Source organism: Ornithodoros turicata, chromosome 1 (genome assembly GCF_037126465.1).
Source record: "Ornithodoros turicata isolate Travis chromosome 1, ASM3712646v1, whole genome shotgun sequence".
In the NCBI taxonomy this organism is placed as follows: Eukaryota; Metazoa; Arthropoda; class Arachnida; order Ixodida; family Argasidae; genus Ornithodoros; species Ornithodoros turicata.
The window spans coordinates 106,530,228-106,555,635 of NC_088201.1; the positions used below are offsets into that span (position 1 = coordinate 106,530,228).

General features: G+C 42.6%; 1 protein-coding gene across 1 annotated transcript in view; it reads right to left on the minus strand.

Moving 5' to 3' along the window:
- The window catches only part of LOC135381939 (neprilysin-1-like), a 92,049-nt gene extending 67,580 nt beyond the window's left edge, over positions 1-24,469 (minus strand). Inside the window, exons 1-2 of the mRNA XM_064612573.1 lie at positions 24,354-24,469; positions 23,201-23,251 (exon numbers count right to left, since the gene is read on the minus strand). Of these exons, the coding sequence (XP_064468643.1) occupies positions 23,201-23,251; positions 24,354-24,444 (142 nt within the window). The 5' untranslated portion in view covers positions 24,445-24,469. The remainder of the gene's footprint in view (positions 1-23,200; positions 23,252-24,353) is intronic.
- Positions 24,470-25,408: the final 939 nt, after the last annotated feature.

A 25,408-nucleotide genomic window follows, 5' to 3' on the forward strand; every position in this document is an offset into this window, starting at 1 on the left:
ACTGGGAAGGGGAGTCACGAGGGAGTAAAAGTCGCCAGATACTTCCTCATTACTCCTCTCTTTTTTTTTTTTTTTTCGAAGTGTGTGAGGACATTGAAAGGCCAATTTTCCGCAGTGCTGCCAACTCCGACTGCACGTAGCGACTCACCTCACACTAGGACACGAAAATCAGATGTGCGCGATATCATCCACAGCACCACATAAGCTGCAGTTGTAGGTGGCCGCGATTCATACTTTAACCGTCCACTGTCAGGAACACTCAACCGCAAGCGCTGAGACGGTAAAAGACAGACGTTTAGAGAATCGAAAGCGAGCCCTGACTCCGAATCCGTATCGTCTTACAAATGAGGTACGGAGTGCATTCGAGGGGTTTTAGTGAAATGGGCGCCTGCACATAGTACGATTCCGACTGTGGTGCAGGGCTGGCATGTAGCTCTCGTCAACCTTAATAGTCACAGTGGCAAAAATATGGTCTCGTTTGCGTGCGCGATTACAGCAGCCCTTGGAGCCATACGGAAATCTTAATTGAACAAAATGATTGTGTTAGTTTAACGCAAGGATTTTGTTCACTTAACATTTCCATGGCGAGTGTTATTATAAACAGTTTTTCGAGTGTTATTATTAAGGTTGATGGGAGCACTGCACTGTAATAATGCACCGTATTATAATACTATTACTGTAACACACTTTCCTACGAGGGGTGTTCAAGTCAAACCGGGACTTTCTGTGTCCTGAGTGTACAAGTGGCTCGCGCTACTTCTTTTTCATCATTTTCACACGCGACAGGCCTCCGCGTTCACCACGTGGTGGTCCAAAGTTTGTGCAAAACATAAGACACGTGCTCGACAAGATGACCGACAACGAGGCGAGCGCACAAATCGAACAGCGAATCGTTGAGAAGTTTCTTGTGAATGAAGGCGTAAAATCATCTGAAATTCACAGAAGATGGCCGTACATCAGTGCAGGATGATCCCGGTCAGGACGGCTCAGAGCCCAGTGTCAGAGTTCCTGAGAACATCCAACTTGTGGAGCGCCTGATCCTCAAGGACCGGTGTTTGACCGGCAGAGAAGACTAGAAATCTCCCAAGAGCTAGGGTACCGTTTCGACACTGAAGGACAGCCGGATGATCACGTGCGATGAAACGTGGGTGCACCATTTAATTCCTGAGTCTAAACGCGCATCAAAACAGTAGAAGCATCCGGGCTCGTCAGCTCCCAATAAGTTCTGAAGCACCCTGTCTGCGGGTAAGGTCATGACCACGGTTTTCGGGGCCAAGGCTTTCGCTGTTCCTGTTGATTTTCTGCCATCAATAGTGCATATTATTGCCAGATTCTCAGGGATGTGCATAAGGCGCTGAAGCAAAAACGGCCGTGCCTCATCACCAAAGGAGTCCCCCTCCTACAGGACAATGCACGCCCGCATACTCGCATCTCACGACACGCATCTTACAGGAACTTGGCTGGGAGTTGATGCCACATCCCCCTTACAGTCCAGACCTCGCCGCCAGCGATTTCCATCTCTTCGGGCCACGTTCCTTGGAGGCCGCCACTTCAGCTGTGACGATGAGGTCAAGAATGCGGTCCGATCATGGCTGCTACGCGTCGGTAAGTATTTCTACGCTGCTGGCATCCAAGCCCTCGTGAAACGCTGGGACAAGTTCATTAGTGCAGCTGGAGGTTACGTTGCAAATTAAAACTAGCGGGACGCCTTAACCCGCTCGGCCATGCAAGAGGTCAAAAATATGTATTATTCCTATTACTGTATTGTTCAGACAGTAATAGCCTTCGGTCTTCCCAGTGGGCACTGTTCATTGCCCCTGTATCACTCAGCCCCTGATAAGCAGGGCCCATCTTCTGGGAAAGTGGGTTCATGTCATTGCACCTTCGCACACTTCTATTTTCCCCAACGAATAGCAAGCTGTCCTTTCTGGCTTTCCATTCAATAAATATATATCCCCCCCCTCCTTTCTGGCTGAATTCTCTTGCCAAGATAAATAGATCCCTCCACCCCCTCTGTCTTTGTCGCAAATCGGCGTAGGGGGTTAACAAAGTATACCGTCTTGCCAGTATACCAAAAACCGTCTAACGTATACCAGGAGTCCTGCATACATCGTTTGTGAACGACTCGAACTAGCACTGGGTGACCTGCTCAGAGCGGTGGAATGCTTCATTTTTACAGTCACTTCCACCATGGAAAGTCGCACCGTTCTTCTTTTTGGTGGTGGTTCATGAGGTACCGGGGAGCGCCGGGTAAGTTCGAGTGTTAGCGCCGCGAAGCAACGGTGGCTATTAGTGGCGTACAGATGTGGACAGATGGAGGGAGGACAGAAGGAAGCAGAGAAGGGTAACGGAGGTATTTCCGGTTACCGTTTCCATTTTCGTTACTGCTATATTTTCGTTTTCGTTATCCGTTTCTGATCCCAGCCTTTCAATTTCGTTTCCGTTACGTTTCCGATACTGTTTCCGGTAATGGAACGGCTGTTAGAAAGCCGAGGGAGGAGCTCTGTTACCCTGTTTTTCCCAAGTGCTGCTTCGGTGTCACACGTACACACTACACAAGTCATTTACGTAGTTGGAACGCGCACAACTTGCAAGATTTAAAAAAAAAATGTAGGAACATGTACATGAGTCCAGCAACTCAAGGCGGGCGTGACCTTCACCCAGTGTCGCATTCATAGGTGGACGCTTTCAGTAGCAAATAGTACTGTCATAGCCACGCTGAGGTGAGGAAGAAAAAGGAAATAAAAATCGTAAGCTTTCATCCTCGCGCTATGGTGGGGTAGAGCGCGTGGAGTCTGTTTTGTAAGTCTGATGTGTTTATGTCACGGAGTTATGAGGACTGGGACGAGTAGGTAAGCGAGGGATGCACCCTTGATATCATTTCTATGCTCGATATTCAGTATTGCGCTTTGCTTCCATGCTGTCGTGTACTATTTAGAGCTTTACTGGGAATGGAGTCATCAAAATACAAAAATAAAATGAAAAGTCACTCGAATGTCATAGCACAACAGGAATAGCCATTCAATAGTTTTCCTTTCTGTTTCTGTTTTCGGTAGTGGAGGACCATGGTATGTGTTTCCGTTTCCGTTATCGTTACCATCTCCAATTTCGGTAATATGCCGTTTCTATTTCCGTTAGCCTTACCTTTCCCTGGCAAGAAGGGTTGAGGACAGGGGGCCGACTTCAGGGGGAACTGTGCCGATATTCGTCTCGAAAGCCTTCGAAAAACCCAGGCAACACCTCATATAGCACAGCCGGTGGTAGGATTGGAACCCATCACTTTCCAGTCATCAGCACGACCCTGGCTGCCACCAACGAGTGGGGACGCCCTAACCCGCTCGGCCATGCCAGTGGTGAAAATATGTATTACCCCTATTACTGTATTACTTGTTGAGACAGTAATAGTCTTCGACCTTCCGAGTGGGCACTGGCCATTGCCCCTGTATGACTCAGCCATAGTATGCACTGATAAGAAGGGCCCATGTTCTGGGAAAGTGGGTTCATGTCATAGCACCTTCGCACTCTTACATTTCCCAAGGAATAGCAAGCTGTCCTTTCTGGCTAACTTTCCCTGCCAACATAAATAGATCCCCCCCCCCCCCAGTCTGTCCTTGTCGCAGATCGGCGCAGGGAGCCAACATAGTCTTGCATACGTTCTTTGTGAACGTCTCGAACTAGCATGGTTCTGCTCAGAGTGGTAGAATACCTCATTTTGGCAGTCAGTTCCACGATGAAAAATTGCACCATTCTGAATGGCAAGGCTGCATGTATATTTTTTAGGTTCCGTGTTTGTGCCGCGAAGCAACTGTGGCCATGGATGGTGTACAGATGTGGACAGATGCAGAGAGGACAGCAAGGAAGAGTGGCACAAAGGGGTTAGTATGCGTCCTGGGCCAGATCAGAGTCGGGGGAACTGCGCTGACATTCGTCTGGAAATAACTCTTCGGAAAACTCAGGGAAAACTTCAGACGGCACAGCAGGTGTCAGGATTAGGCGTCACCTACCACAGGTTTTCCCGCCTATTTTAGTCCAGGTGCCATCTGAATTAGTCAAGGTGCCATCTGAAATAATCCGAGCGTCATTCAATTTAATCCGGGCGCCATCTGAATTAATCCATGGTGTTTTTAATCACCATAACCGTGTACTCACACGAGGTACATCCCCGCAGAATATTCTACAGACATGTAGTGGAAGGAAAAGTAAAAAGCTGCTGACAGGACTTCAATTCTGCTGCGTCTTATGTTGAACATTTGCACGGCGTCGAGATATCGAGTGTTAAAGCAGAAGCATAGCAGCATGTCGTCTGCTACAGAATATCTTCTGACTGAGCTGCAGGATATTCCACAGGGTTAGAAGAGCGCGAAAAGGCATGACTCTCATAGCAGACGACACCACTGGTACTGTCGTCTGCTACAGAATATCTTCTCACTCAGCTGCAGGATATTGCACGTGGTTAGAAGAGCACAAAATGCATGGCGCATGTAGCGGACGACACCATTGGTCCTGTCACCTGCTACGGAATATCTTGTGACTAAGCGGGATGTCTTTCCGTGCTCTTCAAACCACAAAGAATATCCTACGGCAGAGTTACAAGATATTCCTTCCACTGGTGTCGTCTGCAGTAGTATAGAGGCATGCCGAGGCTACGGGGGTGAGAAACTACGGCACCCCTGCCCTGAGCCCTGCGCGTATTTTCCCCGGGCGGCGCGTGTGCGGAGGGTTGTCCACGTGATTATCGGCGGGGGAGGGCTGCGTGCGCGCTCATCGTAGCATATTTTTCAGCCTGGGCAGACTTCTTTGGCCGACTTCACATATTTTTCCGATACAGCAGGTGAGCAGTTTACATGCAGAGACATGCAAAGTACGGTTATACACAAAAAAAGGACAAGTGAAAATATATTTTTTAATGCCAGTCAAGTTGAGATATATTTATAAAGCCAATAGTGCTGGGAATTGTACCAATTGTGATGCCAATCAGGTGAAGGAGGAAAACCCAGCCGAAAAACCTTCACCACCTGTAACAGGGCGGTGCTCGGGTGGAGGGTTGCTGTGGTGGGCGGAGCGTGACCGGAGGGCTGCGTGCGCGCTTACCATTCACCCTGGGCTGACTTCTTCCACCATTTTCATACTTGGGCCGAATTCCTTCCTGCGACAGGTGGGCGGTGCTCGGGTGGAGGGCTGCTGTGGTGGGCGGAGCGTGACCGAAGGGCTGCGTGCGCTTACTCTTCACCATAAGCTGACTTCTTTCACAATTTTCCTACTTGGGCCGACTTCCTTCCCGCAACAGGTGGGCGTCGCATGGCCGGAGGGCTGTGTGCGCGTTTACCATTCAGCAAGGGCCGCCGACTTTCGTCATTTTTCAGCCTGAGTCGACTTGATTCATATTTTTTCCAGCTACAACACGTGTGCAGTAGGCTGTTTACATGCAAAGGATAGCCATACACAAAAGTACAAGTGAAAATATATTTATTAAAGTCATTAGGAATTATGTTATGACTCTGCGTGAATGGGAAAAACTTAGCAAAAAATCTGAAATAGAAGGAACACAATACACGTAACAAAGAATATAATTATTAAAGGTACGATACAATAGCATTGAATAGGTATCACAAATCAAACACAATATTTTTATTAGTGGAAGTTTTCAATGAATCAGAAGTGATAGCACATTTAATCAAAGAAGATATCCTTAATCAATACGATTACAATCAAAATTTCAAGTGCTATTATAAAAATTCTGAGATGTGAGAATCTGATAGGTGTAAGTAATTTCGAGCACAATAGCTAAGTTTAATATTCCAACGTGACACAAATTTAATTTCTATTGAAGTGAATAGCACAGACATAAGGCAATAATTCGAATCAACACATAGCATTAATATAGAACCTAACCGACATGTAGGGAAATAATAGCTACAACATATCAAAATGATCAGCACATTTAATCAAAGAAGATATTCTTAATCAATATGATTATAAACAAAATTATAACTTGTACTATAAAAAGTCTAATATTCTTATACGTGAGAACCATCTTTGCAATAGCGGGAAGTTCTGATAGTTGTATGTAGTTAACTGTGAACATACAGAGACACTGGAAGACTATGGGACACGAACACAAGACGAAATAAAATCTATATCACTACAAAGAAGATATTCCACTTCACCACATAGCACACTCCTAGACAACAAACAGAACACGAACGACACGAACACAAGAAGAAATATAATCTATACCACTATGAAGAAGGTATTCCTAATCAAAACAACAGAGTAATCTATCATTCAGAAAATCAAATGAAAAAATCAAACTCATCACAAAATAGACATGTTAAAATGAACTTCACCACATAGCACACTCCTAGCCAACAAACAGAACACGAACGACACGAACACAAGAAGAAATAAAATCTATACCACTACGAAGAAGATATTCATAATCAAATCAACAGTGTAATCTATCATTCAGAAAATCAGAAGAAAAAATCAAACTCATCAGAAAATAGACATGTTAAAAATGAACTTCACCACATAGCACGCTTCTAGCCAACAACCAGATCTAATGATATCTACCCTGATTTGTTGAAGACGTGTGCCGATAGATGTATGGAAGACCATGGAACACAAACGAGAAGAACACAAGAGGAAATAAAATCTACACCACTACAAAGAAGTTATTCTTAATCAAAACAACAGAGTAATCTATCATTCAGAAAATCAGAAGAAAAAATCAAACTCATCAGAAAATAGATATGTTAAAAACGAACTTCACCACATAGCACGCTCCTAGCCAACAAACGGAACAAAGAACGACACGAACACAAGATGAAATAAAATCTATACCACTACGAAGAAGATATTCCTAATCAAAACAACACAGTAATCTATCATTCAGAAAATCAAACCCATCAGAAAATTAATATTCCTATACATGAGAACCATCAATGCAATAGTGGGAATATCTGGCATAACATTTCGAGCACAATAGAGAATCTCAATTTCATATTCCAACATTACTCAACTTTTAATTTCTTATTAAGTGAACAGCATAGACGTAAGGAAAAACGAGAAACAACACAGCCAACAGCTACAATTAATAGAGAGCCAAACCTGCGCACCCTCCAACACATAGAGAAAAAATAGCTAATCAATTTATCAAAGGCGAAATAGCACAGATTTAACACTGAAGAACAGAGGAACACGCGGCGACACGTAAACAACAACAGAGGAAAATAATCTATCATTGAACCATCATAAAAGCGACCAATGTACAATTTTCATTCTAACAAACACTACGAACCTTAATGGAGGTATCCAAGACGTAGGAAATATGCACTGTTTTCACCTTTTTTCCTCAAAGCCGGGAGACTTTATGTCTCTATCTATATGGCCAAAGCACTGCGCATGCTTTATCACTCAAAGCGTTGGGGGCTATATTCCTTCGTCCAGCAAACAGAACGCTCTAGAGGTCAGATAAGAGAGTTCAAAGGCGATATATTTTATTGTGCACCGCAAATAGATGTCGATATCACTCGCGGGGGTCACTATCTTTTCGCATCCTTTCGCTGAAATGGAAATCTTTCGTCAAAGTGGTTGACATGTCGACTGAGTTTGTAGAGGTGCGATATTGTTATTGAACATGTAGAGAAAGTCCAAATTATTAATTGGTAGCAACGATACTCATTCAAAAACGAGGAACAAATTTAATTACATCAATTTTTGTAATATCTTGCAACAGAAATTTCTAATGAACCACACAGAAATATCAAATGTTAAATGCAACTCTGAGTTATGAGGCATTCCAATCCTAGAGGTACTTACTTATGTCAATCGAGTGAACATTTGAAACAAATACAAGACAATAATTATTTCAGGCAGTAAGTTCACACCTCATAGAATATCAGTCGAGTGAATACTTGAAACAAAATCAAAACAATAATTCTCACGACAGGTGGAGATTATGGCATTCTAAACCAGATAATAATTTTTAATCAATCAGAATAAAATTTTAATCAATAAAATAAACATAGATATGCCTTTAATTAAGTGTAGACGAGCACTTGATAACAGAAGACAAAAATTTGCTCTACATTGAAAGATGGACATATTTTGTACTCGCTGCCATAAATCATGAGAAGATGTGATAAAAAACTGCTTCCAAAAGGAAGAGCCGCGAAACGATTCCATTATCGTTGCCTTTCAATACGTCCTAGACGTGGTCGTATTCGGAGATATGGTACAAACTACTGAACTGAAGGCGCAAGAATTTATATGCCGAATCTACAATACTTATAAAAATATCTGCACATCAACGTCGCAAAGGCCATTCGGATTGATGGCGGAGTTGTTGAGGTTTGCTAACGAAGAATTGAAACACACTAGACCACATGTAATTGTAATCATTGCAATGAGCATTGTGTTCATCAAGAAAGCAGTCAGATCAAATTATCATATACAAGCCGTCTATATCGCACGATTCATTACGGATTTGTTGAAATTACACATATCTGAGATGGAAAGTACATAAAATCTTATCATGTGATATGTTCCACTACCACGGCAAACGCAATTATTTTTATTCTACCAGTCAGCGATGTCGAATGAACAGAAGCTCAATATTGTTGTGCAAGGTCTGATGTATCATCATTTATTGAAACTCAACAAACATATCAATTGCGGCGGACCACCGGACGATTTTCATCTAATACTCTCTTGTACGCCATTCAAGAATCTTCATACAAAGAAAGGAGACATCAATAAGAGACTGTGCAAGTTCATCGCAACAAAGTGCAAGTTGTTGAAGCAATACAAACATGGCGACAACATAGCGCCTGCGTTAATCAATGCTGGATTCAAGCGCCCAATAATCAGAATAAACTATTTAATGTCTTCGGAATTCATCAATGAAGACAACAAACGAAAACTTCAGAGTTTGAAATAGAACTGTAATTTATCAAAATAAACTATTGTATAACTGAAACAATAAATGTAATCTGTGTCATCATTATAATGAATTCTTCGCATCACAATGAAAAACACCTTACATTTAGCATGGCTAGACTGAGAACAGCGATCGCTAAGGAAACGAATATTCCACAATTTGTGCAAGAATTCTCATATGGAATGAGACCTGACCACCAAATAGGTTTTACTCGACTACACTCTGTACAAGTTCAACACCCGCAGGATAGAATTGCCGGAGAAGGATCGGTCATTGAAATTTAGAGACATGATACATCAGTCTATGATTACAAAAAAGGATCACTAATCTCATGTGAAAACTTATCATATTTCATGAATTAAATTCCACAGTGCATGTATATTTCTCAATCAGTTGCACTAGCCCAGACATAGTAAAAGAAGAAGAAAAGGCGTCTGTGACAAGAAACCGATTGGAGTGCGGAACAAATAAATACATATTTTTCTCAACACAGTTGTCCGTTTGTATGACTAGATAGGAAAAATGTGCAGTCCAAGATAGCGCAAAACGGGAAACAGGGCAAGATAACTGATTGCGGCGGGATAAGTCAAAGCGTTCGCGACAACTTTTACAATCGCATTGGGGTTCATTGCCTGGGAGATAATACGAAGCCTTCGCGAAAAGCGAATCTATTATCAGATGCCACAATACAAACGAAAGATTTTACGAGCACGACGTGCAGGCCAAGTCTACATTTCTAATCACGTAGTCTTCGTAACACACGGCACACAAACGTATATGAAATAATTTCCAAGTGGCAATCAGATTTTGAGAGAAGCGGATCACACAACCGCCAGCAGAAGTGCTTAACCAATATACAATGAAGATGAGCGTTATGCATAAACACAATGGAAGATATATCATATTAATTATAATAAGCACATCAGCACAGGTCACACATAAACGTAGATCCAATTTACAAAATATACTAGAGATTTCCCGTAACCATACAGAAAAACTATCACATTATTTTAGTGTCATAGCATCCGGGCACTACAAATGGAAAGGCCATACTTTAATTTTATAAGTCTTTAGCTCATAACATTGTAAAACGCGAATTCCACACTAAAGATCATTTTCTTCTTTAAATTTTCAAAGTCGAAACTGCACGCTATTTCTTGCATTTTTCTAAATATATAGATTAAAAAGTTGTGCATATACTCACACATACTATACAAGATATTTGATTGTTGTTTAATTGCTAAAATTTATCGGTTCACATTCAGGAGAAGTGGTGACTACCACACATCAGTAAGAGTTTAATTACAATTTGAACAGGTATTGCGATTTATGATCGATGTTGTAGAATGTGTAATTTCACAATACGCAAGCTTTAGGTCGCTCACTTTGACGAGCACTCTTTCACGATGTCAGAGAAGTTATTCGAATGGATTCATATTTTCTGTATACACTATAACATCATGCGAATTCTTTAAGCCGTGGAAATTAAAAATTACGAATATTTTTCGAACGAAAATTTACTTAAGACTCGAAGAAAGGGTCACCCGCGTCGTCGAAGACGTTTCGGCAACACGCCGGGTCGCGTTTCCCTAAAGCCGTACCCGAAACCGAACGCGATTCTGCGCCCGACGCGTTAACGCGGTACCGCACGCGAGCGTGTTGCCGGAACGTCTTCGTCGACGCGGGTGAGCCTTTCTTCGAGTCTTCACTAAATTTTCGTTCGAAAAATATTCGTAACTTTTAATATCCACGACATAAAGAATTCGCATTATGTTATAGTGTATACAGAAAATATCAATCCATTCGAATAACTTCTCTGACATCGTGAAAGAGTGCTCGTCAAAGTGAGCGACCTAAAGCTTGCGTATTGTGAAATTACACATTCTACAACATTGATCATAAATCGCAATACCTGTTCAAATTGTAATTAAACTCTTACTGATGTGTGGTAGTCACCACTTCTCCTGAATGTGAACCGATAAATTTTAGCAATTAAATCACAATCAAATATCTTGTATAGTATGTGTGAGTACATGCACAACTTTTTAATCTATATCTTTAGAAAAATGCAAGAAATAGCGTGCAGTTTCGACTTTGAAAACTTAAAGAAGAAAATGATATTTAGTGTGGAATTTGCGTTTTACAATGTTATGAGCTAAAGACTTATAAAATTAAAGTATGGCCTTTCCATTTGTAGTGCCCGGATGCTATGACACTAAAATAATGTGATAGTTTTTCTGTATGGTTACGGGAAATCTCTAGTATATTTTGTGAATTGGATCTACATTTATGTGTGACCTGTGCTGATCTCCTTATTATAATTAATATAATATATCTTCCATTGTGTTTATGCATAACGCTCATCTTCATTGTATATTGGTTAAGCACTTCTGCTGGCGGTTGTGTGATCCGCTTCTCCCAAAATCTGATTGCCACTTGGAAATTATTTCATGTACGTTTGTGTGCCGTGTGTTACGAAGACTACGTGATTAGAAATGTAGACTTGGCCTGCACGTCATACTCGTAAAATATTTCGTTTGCATTGTGGCATTTGATAATAGATTCCCTTTTCGCGAAGGCTTCGTATTATCTCCCAGGCAATGAAACCCAATGCGATTGTAAAAGTTGTCGCGAACGCTTTGACTTATCCCGCCGCAATCAGTTATCTTGCCCTATTTCCCTGTTTTGCGCTATCTTGGACTGCACATTTTTCCTATCCAGTCATACAAACGGACAACTGTGTTGACAAAATATGTATTTATTTGTTCCGCACTCCAATCGGTTTCTTGTCAAAGACGCATTTTCTTCTTCTTTTACTATGTCTGGGCTAGTGCAACTGATTGAGAAATATACATGCACTGTGGAATTTAATTCATGAAATATGATGAGTTTTCACATGAGATTAGTGATCCTTTTTTGTAATCATAGACTGATGTATCATGTCTCTAAATTTCAATGACCGATCCTTCTCCGGCAATTCTATCCTTCGGGTGTTGAACTTGTACAGAGTGTAGTCGAGTAAAACCTATTTGGTGGTCAGGTCTCATTCCATATGAGAATTCTTACACAAATTGTGGAATATTCGTTTCCTTAGCGATCGCTGTTCTCAGTCTAGCCATGCTAAATGTAAGGTGTTTTTCATTGTGATGCGAAGAATTCATTATAACGATGACAAAGACTACATTTATTGTTTCAGTTATACAATTGTTTATTTCGATAAATTACAGTTCTATTTCAAACTCTGAAGTTTCCGTTTGTTGTCTTCATTGATGAATTCCGAATACATTAAATAGTTTATTCTGATTATTGGGCGCTTGAATCCAGCATTGATTAACGCAGGCGCTATGTTGTCGCCATGTTTGTATTGCTTTGTCACGATGAACTTGCACAGTCTCTTATTGATGTCTCCTTTCTTTGTATGAAGATTCTTGAATGGCGTACAAGAGAGTATTAGATGAAAATCGGCCGGTGGTCCGCCGCAATTGATATGTTTGTTGAGTTTCAATAAATGATGATACATCAGACCTTGCACAACAATATTGAACTTCTGTTCATTCGACATCGCTGACTGGTAGAATAAAATAATTGCGTTTGCCGTGGTAGTGGAACATATCACATGATAAGATTTTGTGTACTTTCCATCTCAGATATGTGTAATTTCAACAAATCCGTAATGAATCGTGCGATATAGACCGCTTGTATATGATAATTTGATCTGACTGCTTTCTTGATGAACACAATGCCCATTGCAATGATTACAATTACATCTGGTCTAGTGTATTTCAATTCTTCGTTCGCAAATCTCAAAAACTCAGCCATCAATCCTAGTGGCCCTTCCGACGTTGATGTGCAGATATTTTTATAAGTATTGTAGATTCGGCATATAAATTCTTGCGCCTTCAGTTCTGTAGTTTGTACCATATCTCCGAATACGACCATGTCTAGGACGTATTGAAAGGCAACGATAATGGAATCGTTTCGCGGCTCTTCCTTTTGGAAGCAGTTTTTTATCACATCTTCCCATGATTTATGGCAGCGAGTACAAAATATGTCCATCTTTCAATGTAGAGCAAATTTTTGTCTTCTGTTATCAAGTGCTCGTCTACACTTAATTAAAAGCAGATCTATGTCTATTTTATTGATTAAAATTTTATTTTTATAAAATTTTATCTGGTTTAGAGTGCCATAATCTCCACCTGTCGTGAGAATTATTTTGATTTTGTTTCAAGTATTCACTCGACTGATATTCTATAAGGTGTGAACTTACTGCCTGAAATAATTATTGCCTTGTATTTGTTTCAAATGTTCACTCGATTGACATAAGTAAGTACCTGTAAGATTGGAATGCCTCATAACTCTGAGTTCCATTTCACATTTTATATTTCTGTGTGGTTCATTAGAAATTCCTGTTGCAAGATATTACAAAGATCGATGTAATTAAATTTGTTTCTCGTTTTTGATTGAGTATCATTGCTACCAAATAATAATTTCGACTTCCTCTGCATGTTCAATAACAATATCGCATCTCTACAAACTTAGCCGACTTGACAACCACTTTGACGAAAGATTTCCGTTTCAGGGAAAGGATGCGAAAAGATAGTGACCCCCGCGAGTGATATCGACATCTATTTGCGCTGCACAATAAAATATATCGCCTTTGAACTCTCTTATCTGACCTCTAGAGCGTTCTATTTGCTGGACGAAGGAATATAGCCCCCAACCCTTTGAGTGATAAAGCATGCGCAGTGGTTTGGCCATATAGATAGAGACATAAAGTCTCCCGGCTTTGAGGAAAAAAGTGAAAACAGTGCATATTTCCTACGTCTTGGATACCTCCATTAAGGTTCGTAGTGTTTGTTAGAATGAAAATTGTATATTGGTCGCTTTTATGATGATTCAATGATAGATTATTTTCCTCTGTTGTTGTTTACGCGTCGCCGCGTGTTCCTCTGTTCTTCAGTGTTAAGTCTGTGCTATTTCGCCTTTGATAGATTGATTAGCTATTATTTCTCTATGTGTTGGATGGTGCGCAGGTTTGGCTCTCTATTAATTGTAGCTGTTGATTGTGTTGTTTGTCGTTTTTCCTTACGTCTATGCTGTTCACTTAATAAGAAATTAAAAGTTGAGTAATGTTGCAATATGAAATTGAGATTCTCTATTGTGCTCGAAATGTTATGCCAGATATTCCCACTATTGCATTGATGGTTCTCACGTATAGGAATATTAATTTTCTGATGGGTTTGATTTTCTGAATGATAGATTACTGTGTTGTTTTGATTAGGAATATCTTCTTCGTAGTGGTATAGATTTTATTTCATCTTGTGTTTGTGTCGTTCTTTGTTTTGTTTGTTGGCTAGGAGCGTGCTATGTGGTGAAGTTCGTTTTTAACATATCTATTTTCTGATGAGTTTGATTTTTTCTTCTGATTTTCTGAATGATAGATTACTATGTTGTTTTGATTAAGAATAACTTCTTTGTAGTGGTGTAGATTTGATTTCCTCTTGTGTTCTTGTCATTCGTGTTCCATGGTCTTCCATACATCTATCGGCACCCGTCTTCAACAAATCAGGGTAGATATCATTAGATCTGGTTGTTGACTAGAAGCGTGCTATGTGGAGAAGTTCATTTTTAACATGTCTATTTTCTGATGAGTTTGATTTTTTCTTCTGATTTTCTGAATGATAGATTACTCTGTTGTTTTCATTATGAATATCTTCTTCGTAGTGGTATAGATTTTATTTCTTCTTGTGTTCGTGTCGTTCGTGTTCTGTTTGTTGGCTAGGAGTGTGCTATGTGGTGAAGTTCATTTTTAACATGTCTATTTTGTGATGAGTTTGATTTTTTCATTTGATTTTCTGAATGATAGATTACTTTGTTGTTTTGATTAGGAAAATCTTCTTCGTAGTGGTATAGATTTTATTTCTTCTTGTGTTCGTGTCGTTCGTGTTCTGTTTGTTGGCTAGGAGCGTGCTATGTGGTGAAGTGGAATATCTTCTTTGTAGTGGTATATATTTTATTTCGTCTTGTGTTCGTGTCCCATAGTCTTCCAGTGTCTCTGTATGTTCAGAGTTAACTACATACAACTATCAGACCTTCCCGCTATTGCAAAGATGGTTCTCACGTATAGGAATATTAGACTTTTTATAATACAAGTTATAATTTTGTTTATAATCATATTGATTAAGAATATCTTCTTTGATTAAATGTGCTGATCGTTTTGATATGTTGTAGCTATTATTTCCCTACACGTCGGTTAGGTTCTATATTAATGCTATGTGTTGATTCGAATTATTGCCTTATGTCTGTGCTATTCACTTCAATAGAAGTTAAATTTGTGTCACATTGGAATATTAAACTTAGCTATTGTGCTCGAAATTACTTACACCTATCAGATTCTCACATCTCAGAATTTTTATAATAGCACTTGAAATTTTGATTGTAATTGTATTGATTAAGGATATCTTCTTTGATTAAATGTGCTATCACTTCTGATTCATTGAAAACTTCCACTAATAAAAATATTGTGTTTGATTTGTGATACCTATTCAATGCTATTGTATAGTACCTTTAATAATTATATTCTTTGTTACGTGTATTGTGTTCTTTCTATTTCAGATTTTTTGCTAAGTTTTTCCCATTCACGCAGAGTCATAACATAATTCCTAATGACTTTAATAAATATATTTTCACTTGTACTTTTGTGTATGGCTATCCTTTGCATGTAAACAGCCTACTGCACACGTGTTGTAGCTGGAAAAAATATGAATCAAGTCGACTCAGGCTGAAAAATGACGAAAGTCGGCGGCCCTTGCTGAATGGTAAACGCGCACACAGCCCTCCGGCCATGCGACGCCCACCTGTTGCGGGAAGGAAGTCGGCCCAAGTAGGAAAATTGTGAAAGAAGTCAGCCTATGGTGAAGAGTAAGCGCACGCAGCCCTTCGGTCACGCTCCGCCCACCACAGCAGCCCTCCACCCGAGCACCGCCCACCTGTCGCGGGAAGGAATTCGGCCCAAGTATGAAAATGGTGGAAGAAGTCAGCCCAGGGTGGATGGTAAGCGCGCACGCAGCCCTCCGGTCACGCTCCGCCCACCACAGCAACCCTCCTCCCGAGCACCGCCTTGTTACAGGTGGTGAAGGTTTTTCGGCTGGGTTTTTCTCCTTCACCTGATTGGCATCACAATTGGTACAATTCCCAGCACTATTGGCTTTATAAATATATCTCAACTTGACTGGCATTAAAAAGTATATTTTCACTTGTCCTTTTTTTGTGTATGACCGTACTTTGCATGTCTCTGCATGTAAACTGCTCACCTGCTGTATCGGAAAAATATATGAAGTCGGCCAAAGAAGTCTGCCGAGGCTGAAAAATATGCTACGATGACCGCGCACGCAGCCCTCCCCCGCCGATAATCACGTGGACAACCCTCCGCACACGCGCCGCGCGGGGAAAAATACGCGCAGGGCTCAGGGCAGGGGTGCCGTAGTTTCTCACCCCCGTAGCCTTGGCATGCGTCTATACTACTGTCTGCTATGAGCATCATGCCTTTTCGTGTTCTGCTAACCGCGTGAAATATATCAGTCAGAAGACATTCTGTAGCAGACAACAGCACCAGTGGTGCCGTCTGCAATGTGAGTCGTGGCTTCTCATGTTCTTCTAACCGCTTGGAATATCCTACAGTTCAGTCAGAAGATATCCTGTACCAGACGACAGCACCAGTTTTGTCGTCTGCTACGTGAGTCATGCCTTTTCACGCTCTTCTAACTGCGCAGAATATCCAACAGTTCAGTTCGAAGATATTGTGTAGCAGACAACAGCACCAGTGCCGTCGTTTGCTGTACTTCCGCTCCAGCTCCCAATATCTCAGCTTCGTGCAAATGTTCCACATAAGGCACGGCGCAACTTCACTTCTATCAGCAGTTTATTTTTATTTTTTCTTCCACTAAAATACTCTACGAAGATGTCCGCGTGTGAACACACGGTTATAGTGCTTAGAAACATCATGGACTAATTCAGGTGGCACCCGGATTAAATTAAATAGCATCGGGATTTTTTCAGATGGCGCCCGGATTAAATTGAATGGCGCTCGGATTATTTCAGATGGCACCTCGACTAATTCAGATGGCACTTGGACTAAAATGGACGGGAAAACCTGTAGTCTCGGCGTGGAAGGCGATCGTCCTAACCGTAGCACCACGCGAGCTGGTAATGTCAAATATGCCACGAACGTATTTTTTTTAAGGATTCAATTTTTGATAAAATGTTATTAGTAAGGCCAAATAGCGAGTAATGAATTTGTTTCATGCAAATTGCAAATAAATCTTCCAGACGTCATGGACTTTTCCTAAACAGTTATGTATTATTTGTATTATAATGCAGTATTAGTATTATGCATTAGAATACTGCTTCAAAAGTGTTATTGTATTAGTATTATAGTACGTGTTTTTTTTTGCAGTATTATGCGTTAGCATTATAATACAAACAGTAGCAATACTGCCAACCCCTGCTATGGTGTGACCTCGGTGCAATTGCCGATGTGGCGGCACAAATGAGCTATGGAGGGAACTGAACAGGTTGCTGTGACGTACCGTCCCCATAGCTACTTTGTATAACTGCTGCGTCATTTTTTGATACCTTTCTTTCGTTTATGTACTACTTCGCAAACGAGGAATAAATCGTCGTGCACCGTTAAGTGCTTGCATGTAATTCGTGGGGTTCCCGAAACATTGGTCGTGTCTTGTCCTGTCTTCATTTCACGAGACGGAAAGGGGCTGCCTTTCACGCTTAGGAAGCCGCTGCCCCGTAAAACGAATCAGGTTCCGACTCAGCGGTTAGCCCTCTGATTACGGAGAGCGATACATTCGGAATCCAAAGGTGCTTAAGACTTTTGATTTCATGAACCACGCATGAGCGACGCAGATACGACGAATTATATGTCTGGGTGTACCCTGCAATGTGTGCGCCCGCTCAGCGTTCCCCTAAGCCAGAGCCCCTGGTACACGACATGAAACGTCGTCTGAAGAAGGTGATCTGTTTACTATTCTTGCCGCCTTAAAGCATATGTCCTTATAGCATATAAGTCTTAAAGCGGCCCTAGCTATCTGCGCCTACTATCTGCAGTCGCCGTTTCAATACCTTCCGCGACACTCTCAAGTCTCGTACGACCACCTTCGGATACTCGAACATCTCTCTTGCAACATTACTTGGCACCCGCAGTGGTGGTATAACCGCAGCGCTGTTCAACGACATGCGGGATACCGGTGTCCTCAGAAGCCTGTGAAATCGTGGGTCGGACGGCGGGAGACCTCTGCCACCACATCGCGTGACTCTAACTAGGAACCCCAGGAACTTGACCACCCACTAATTTTACTTATTTACCACGGAATAGCGAGCCGCCCTTTCTGGTTGACTTTCCTGCCAAAATAAATAGATGCCCCCCAACATATTTGCCTGTATTACCTGCATCTCTGTACTGTTAATCTGGAGAGCAGTTGTGTAGAGCGGTGGATCTAGGGGGGCGGGGGTGGTTCGGGGATCGCTCCCCTAAATCATTAGGTTAAACATAAGTTTCACCATTTCACCACACCCGCTCTTCGGCAAAGAAACCATACCTCGCCGCGCCAAAGTGATGGCCTGAATAGGGCCCTGGTCATGCTTTCGACATACCCACGTTTCCGAACCCCAAGCTTTTTGGTTTGCTTAGCATTCGATTGATTTTTCCTGGGTGGATCTCTATTAAATCTATCGAATATTCTCCAAGTTGTTCACCTATTGATTTAGTGGTACGCTGATATTGGTTACTCTTACAAGTAATTTACCAGTGGTGTGTATTACCATTTCTGTCGCGGCGAACGTAACAAACGCCGAGGCCAGTGCACTCCAGCGGACAAACACAAAGTTCAGAGCCCCCATGCCAGAGACAGAACGACTGAATGCGACCGGCAAAGAAGGGGGGGGGGTATGGTTATTGAAAAAAGAAAGGGTAGAAGGCTAGTCCAGTAGACAACAAGGAAGCAACTCTCACTACTTGCAGGTTTGCATGCCTCGTGTGAAACATCAATTGAATCGCTTTCGACGACTTACATCACTAAGCATTATTCGACCTTCACTTCCGTCCTGGAACATGCCCGTTCTGAGGGGGTGGGGATGGAAGGGAATTACCTCAGGTGCCTATACTCCAGAGGGGGCTTCAGGTGGCACGCTGGACGGGGGGGGGGGGGGGGTTCAATGACAAAGCGAGAGAGAATGTTCACTGCAGAATTTAGCATATGGTTTATTTTATTGTACCTCCTGTTACATGACGCTTTACCTCTAGCACGCATTGAAGTGCAGATCCTGCAACTAAATATATTACATGTTGTATAGCTAGGTATGTAGAGCACAACTATTAATTCTGTGCCTAAAACATTTGCCCGACTAACTTTGGAAAATATTTTTAGACAATGTCCCTATAATGCGGGGGAGGGCGACAGCTTCACGGTTGTACTGCCCCAGGCGGAACACAACAACTTTATTTAGAGACGATGAAAATAAAGTTCACACAAATGCTTCACCAACGTCTGTGTAACATCGTACTGACAGAAACGTAAAAGAAACACTCCCACCTAACCCTTTAAATACCATGCCAATGATGAGGACGGTGCCCAGAAGAAGAACAGCCTCTGTTCGAAATATCGGCGGCTTCTGTCCTGAGGCAACTCCCTTCCTACTCCCAGCAAAGCTTTTTCCATGAAATGACGCTCTCCCTTATCACATGGCACAATATCTTGTTGGGTTTCAGATATCTTTCCGTGTTCCAGATCCGCATGGCACATCACAGGGTTTACTGACCCCGAACAATACAATTCAAATAATCAATGTAAAATTATATCAACATGATTTTTTTATTCCATGTTAGCGCCGCGAAGCAACTGTGGCTCTGAGCGGCGTACAGATGTGGGCAGATGGAAGTAGAACAGCAGGTAGGAGAGGGAAAAGGGGGTAGTATGCGTCCATGGCCGACTTCAGGGGGAACTGTGCCGAGATTTGTCTGGAAAGTCTTCGGAAAGTCCCGAGAAAAACTTAGACAGCACAGCAGGTTGTGGGGTTCAAACTCACTACCTCCCAGCCTTCAGGACGACCTTGGCTACCACCAACGAACGGGACGCCTTACCCCGCTCGGCCATGCAGCTGCTCCCTTGCAGTTGCATGTACGACTAAAAAGTAGCCTCGTTGTTATATGTGTTTAGCAAACGCTGAAACTCACACGAATACACGCAAGCAAGCACAAATGAACAGGTTCTCGGGTAACAGAAGATTTTTCACCATATTCAGAGGAACATAGCTTTTGTGTAGTTGAATTTGAAGCAGATCGCCAGGCATACGTTTGATTGAATGGCAAGAAAATCAAATAAATCGGTCGGCGTCTCGCTCCCCCAACCCGCAAACCCTCTCTTCCTCCTTTTTTACTTCATGGAAGCTAGCGGTAGCGGAGGAAGAGATAAATTAGTAGCGGAAGTAGATCAGCTACTAATCTGAAGAGTATCGGGATCGCTACCCGCCGCACACACACGCACAAAAAAAGCAGCGAACACGGTAGGGGCGCTATGTACAAGACTGGTGCAATATTGCTGCTGAGGACTCAGGAAGCAGTTACTATTCGAAGGGGTAAGGTAGGTAGGCGTTCTGGTTCCAATATAGTTCTAAGTTATTTGACGTATGATCCATAGTTCACTGTTTTTGCAGTTAGACATTGTTGCAACTGAATGTGGTATCGCCGCTTGCGATAAAACTCCCCAATCTTCATTAAATAAACTTGTTGCTCCTAACGTAGCGTAGTTTGGCGTTGCTGTGGAATTTCCCACTTGATGTTTGTGGTGTCCGTTTGACGTTCATGTTCCTAATCGGCACACTGAGGTTAACTGAATAGTAAGTGTTAGTGCGTCGTACGGTATCCCATTCACGTACGTAAGACTTGTTGTGGAAGTTTCCGCGTGTCGCGAAAGTCTCTATATTTTACGCATGCGCAGAACCCGTAACGCAATCCCTTACCTACACAAATGTCATAGCATACGATGCACTAGAGCTCACTAATGTAGCTGCCACGGAGAGCAAGCACCACCGCACGGCCAGTACTTGCGCGACGCATTCGGGAACATAATTTTCCGCCTGGTGATGCCGAGTGTCGCGCTCGTGTTTCTACATCGTGGTTTGGTTATCAAGGAGGTTATAATGGCGCAGATTATTTTGAATTGTGGTCGTGCAATAATGTGGTATTTGAAATATAGTAGCGAATAGAAGCGGACACAAAGACTGTCGGACAACACCGGACAAGCGTCCTAAGCGAAATTACCTACAAAGGCTTTAGAAACACAAGAATAATGCGTCATAACCCTGCCATGTGCGTCGACTTATGCGCTGCTACTCTTGTCTGAACAATCGTTCCTAAGGCACGCCTAGCGCAGGTTTTAGTAAGCTGGGAGTAAATAACAATGACAGATAAGCGATATGTACGAGGGGTGTTCAAGTGGAACCGGGACCTTCTGTCTCCTGAGTGTACAAATGGCTCCCGCTACTTCTTTTTCATCGTTTTCATAGGCAACAGGCCTCCGCGTTCACCACGTGGTGGTCCAAAGTTTGTGCAAAACAGAAGACACGTGCTGGACAAGATGGCCGACAACGAGGTGAGCGCGCACATCGAACAGCGAATTGTCATGAAGTTTCTAGTGAATGAAGGCGTAATTTCATCTGAAATTCACAGAAGACTTCAGGCTCAGTATGTCCGCGATACACTTAGCCGCAGCAAAGCGTTTCAGTGGTGCAAACGTTTCCGAGACGGCCGTACATCAGTGCAGGACGATCCCGGCCGGGCGGCTCAGAGCCCAGTGTCAGAGTTCCAGAGAACATTCAACTTGTGGAGCGCCTGATCCTCAAGGACCGACGGATAACATGTCTCGAACGGGCTCGAAAGACGGACCTTTCTGTGGGAACGTTGAACACTATCATTCATGAACACCTACAGTTTCTGAAACTTAGTGTCTGTTGGGTCCCGACACAGCTCTCCGTGTTTGACCTGCAGAGAAGGCTGAAAATCTCTCAAGAGCTAAGGTAACGTTTCGACAATGAAGGACATCCATTCCTTGATGGGATCATCACGTGCGATGAAACGTGGGTGCACCATTTCACTCCTGAGTCTAACCGCGCATCAAAACAGTGGAAGCATCCGGGCTCGCCAGCTCCCAAGAGGTTCCGAAGCACCCCGTCTGCGGGTAGGGTCAAGGCCACGGTTTTCTGGGAAAAGGCTTGCGTTGTTCATGTTGATTTTCTGACCAGTGGTACCACCATCAATAGTGCATATTACTGTCTGGTTCTCAGGGATGTTCATAAGGCACTGAAGCAAAAGCGGCCGGGCCTCATTACCAAAGGAGTCATCCTCCTACAGGACAATGCACGCCCGCATACCGCGCATCTCACGACACGCACCTTACAGGAACTTGGTTGGGAGTTGCTGCCACATCCCCCTTATAGTCAAGGCCTCGCCGCCAGCGATTTCCATCTCTTCGGGCCACTGAAGGCGTTCCTTGGAGGCCGCCACTTCAGCTTCGTTGATGACGCCAAGAATGCGGTCCGATCATGGCAGCTACGCGCCGGTAAGGATTTCTTCGCTGCTCGCATCCAAGCCCTCGTGAAACGCTGGGACAAGTGCATTAGTGCCCAGCTGGAGATTACGTCGAAAAATAATACTAACTTTTCGCCTGTAAGTTTACTTTCATTTTGCGAAAAATGAAAAGTCTCGGTTTGACTTGAACGCCCCTCGTAGCTCCTTAATAAGCAAGCGGTCGAATAGTGTCCATTACCGCTATGCTACAAGTTACAATGAAGAAATGATGTACGAAACTTCAAAGAAAAGTCTATTTTAGAAGCACAGAGATACCGTAAATGCTTCGCAAAAAAACAAAAACAAAGAAAACATTAAATCACATCAGCGACTGTCCCGCAACATAGGCATGTAGACGGATGCGCTGTAAAATACAGAATGAAAAAAAAAAAACACGTGTAGATACACGCCTTACGATATCTTTACCGCAGGTGACCCTACTGTATCCGGATTATGTTAAATAACAAAACACAAGTAGTCTGATTAGGTTAAGCATAAAGCCGCGTTGGAACAGTTCGACTTGACTTAAGCCCTACTGAGTAAAAATGCGTCATTTCCTTCAACATTTCAGATCCCGAACATCATGCGCCAATGTAGTGCCGAACGGTTGGGTTTGAGCTCACCTCTTTCGTGACACTCAGTGGTGTTACACACTTCGCGCGTCGGCATGCTTCCTGAAATAGCAATGAATCAAATTCACTGAAAAGTTCACTGTTGCATGCACTGTTGTCGACGAATGAATATGAGCCAAACCGGTGGAGTCCACAGTGCGAAGAAGTCAGTGATGACTTGCGCAGAAAAGATAAGCCGAAGATATGTGGCTGCGGGGATATCTGAGTTCATCTTTCAACATTCGATAAGTACAAACAAAATTTAGGTGCAGCCGTGAACCTCCGACATATGTTTTCTGTATCCCTTCCCTGACTGCGGACTCCACCGGTGTTGCTAACACATGAAAGGCATACCTCACCTAAACACACGTTATGTCCTGTTACTAAAGCTAAAGCTAGCGTGATACCGTGTCATTCGACTTTCTCGTTCTCCGCCTTTAAGGCATTGAGATACACTTTTTCGTCTAAGGCTTCACTCTCCATTTACTGTACTGAGTAGCCTCAGTCAGGGCGAAACTGCAGTCTTCAATAAACGTAATGACATGCTTGCTAAATACAAAAATAGAGAGGTAGAATCATTATTATAATTTTTATCGTCCGCATACCAATCGTCGTCGTTCCATGATACCCGCACAAAGTATGTTGTCTCATCCTGTGTTGACTAGTATCTTAGGAAATGGTTCTCTTATGTTGCTCGAACCACCGATTAAAAACCAAAACGATTTCTTACTAGTTTCCTCTTTACATTCGTAATGTCTTCCTCAAAATATGGGCAGAAATATATAGTTTATGTACATATATTATACTTCATGCCAGCTTTACAACGCGGGAGCTGTTGCCACGATCACTGTCGGCGTCACGTGGCCGGTCTGCTGATTAATTTTACAAGCTCGTTCTTTAACCTGCGCTGCAAACTGAGCACCCGGCACACAATATAAACGGTCCTTGCAGAAAACCAAGTGTCCCAAAATGTTGTACCATGCCATCGTACTGCAGCTACGCGCGTGAATACTTAAGCCTGTGGATTTGCGATTCTTTGCGTGGACACGTTTTGCACAGAGCCACTGAAGCCGTTACCTGAACGCGATCGTGTGATGCGCTACAAACTACCTCGTGTCCTATGTGTTCTCTTTCATTATTCTTTTTTGGAACCTCTGGCATTTACCTGTCGGTAATCCTTTTGCCGTTCCCAAGAAAAACAGGCTGAAATAAACCAGTGTGACCAAAAGGACGTTCCGCAGTCGCATATTACCCATTCTTGAAGGTCAAATCCGTGTCCGTTGGCAGGAACCTAAAATGTCAGTTGAGATTAATCAGCATGGCAAATCATTGCACCACAATTAAAGAAGCTAATAGGGTGAGCAATACGTAACGCAAATTTTAATTTCAACGTAAATATTTAAATTGAATTATGCACCAGCAAAAACAGGCATCAACACAGGGATTCGAACGCACTCCTCCTACTTGCCGTGAGGGATGCTACTGTTGAACAGAGGGTAGCTAGCATTATGTAAAGGGTAGCATCTCTGACCGGCAACCAGAAGGTATGGGTACGAATCACCAGCTTGCGTGGCTAAGTGTTTAGCGTGGGATAAAGTTTTGTATGGATCACGCGACTTCTAGAGCAAAAAATGAGCACAAAATCGCAAACATGTCATGCGTGGAGGTTCATAGCAAGATTCTCCTATTTTATAAGGCAAAATTACTGCAAAAATTCAATAAGACTACCGCATAAAAGTCATGTTCTAAAACTTATTCTACGAAATTAACCTTTCATGTTGCAGGCCAAACAGCGGTAAGCCAGGCGTCTATATCTCATCCCTTCCACGCTACTTCAGCGCCACTATCGGAATAAAAGGAAAAGTATACGAAAATTCGCGAAAATTCGGATATAGGGTGAATTCAAGCTGAGTTAGGCAGGGTGGTCCTGTCGACACCTCCCATTTTTCTTCGTTTCAGTATATGTTTAAGCCTAGTGCTTAGGTAGTCCTCTTGGGGATACGGTTAGCTAAAATCGCCTGTCAGTACTTCACCGTCCCTTATTACCAGGGTTGCACTTGAAAGGGTTGTGCCAGTATTGTATTTGAAGATGGAGCTTCTGCAGCACGTGTTTATTACTCGAAAGAAATAGTATTGCAACACCTGGAGATTTCAGATATGAGAAACCACGGAGTGCTGATTTTAGACAACCGTGTCCCCTACAATACATTGGCGGCGGAA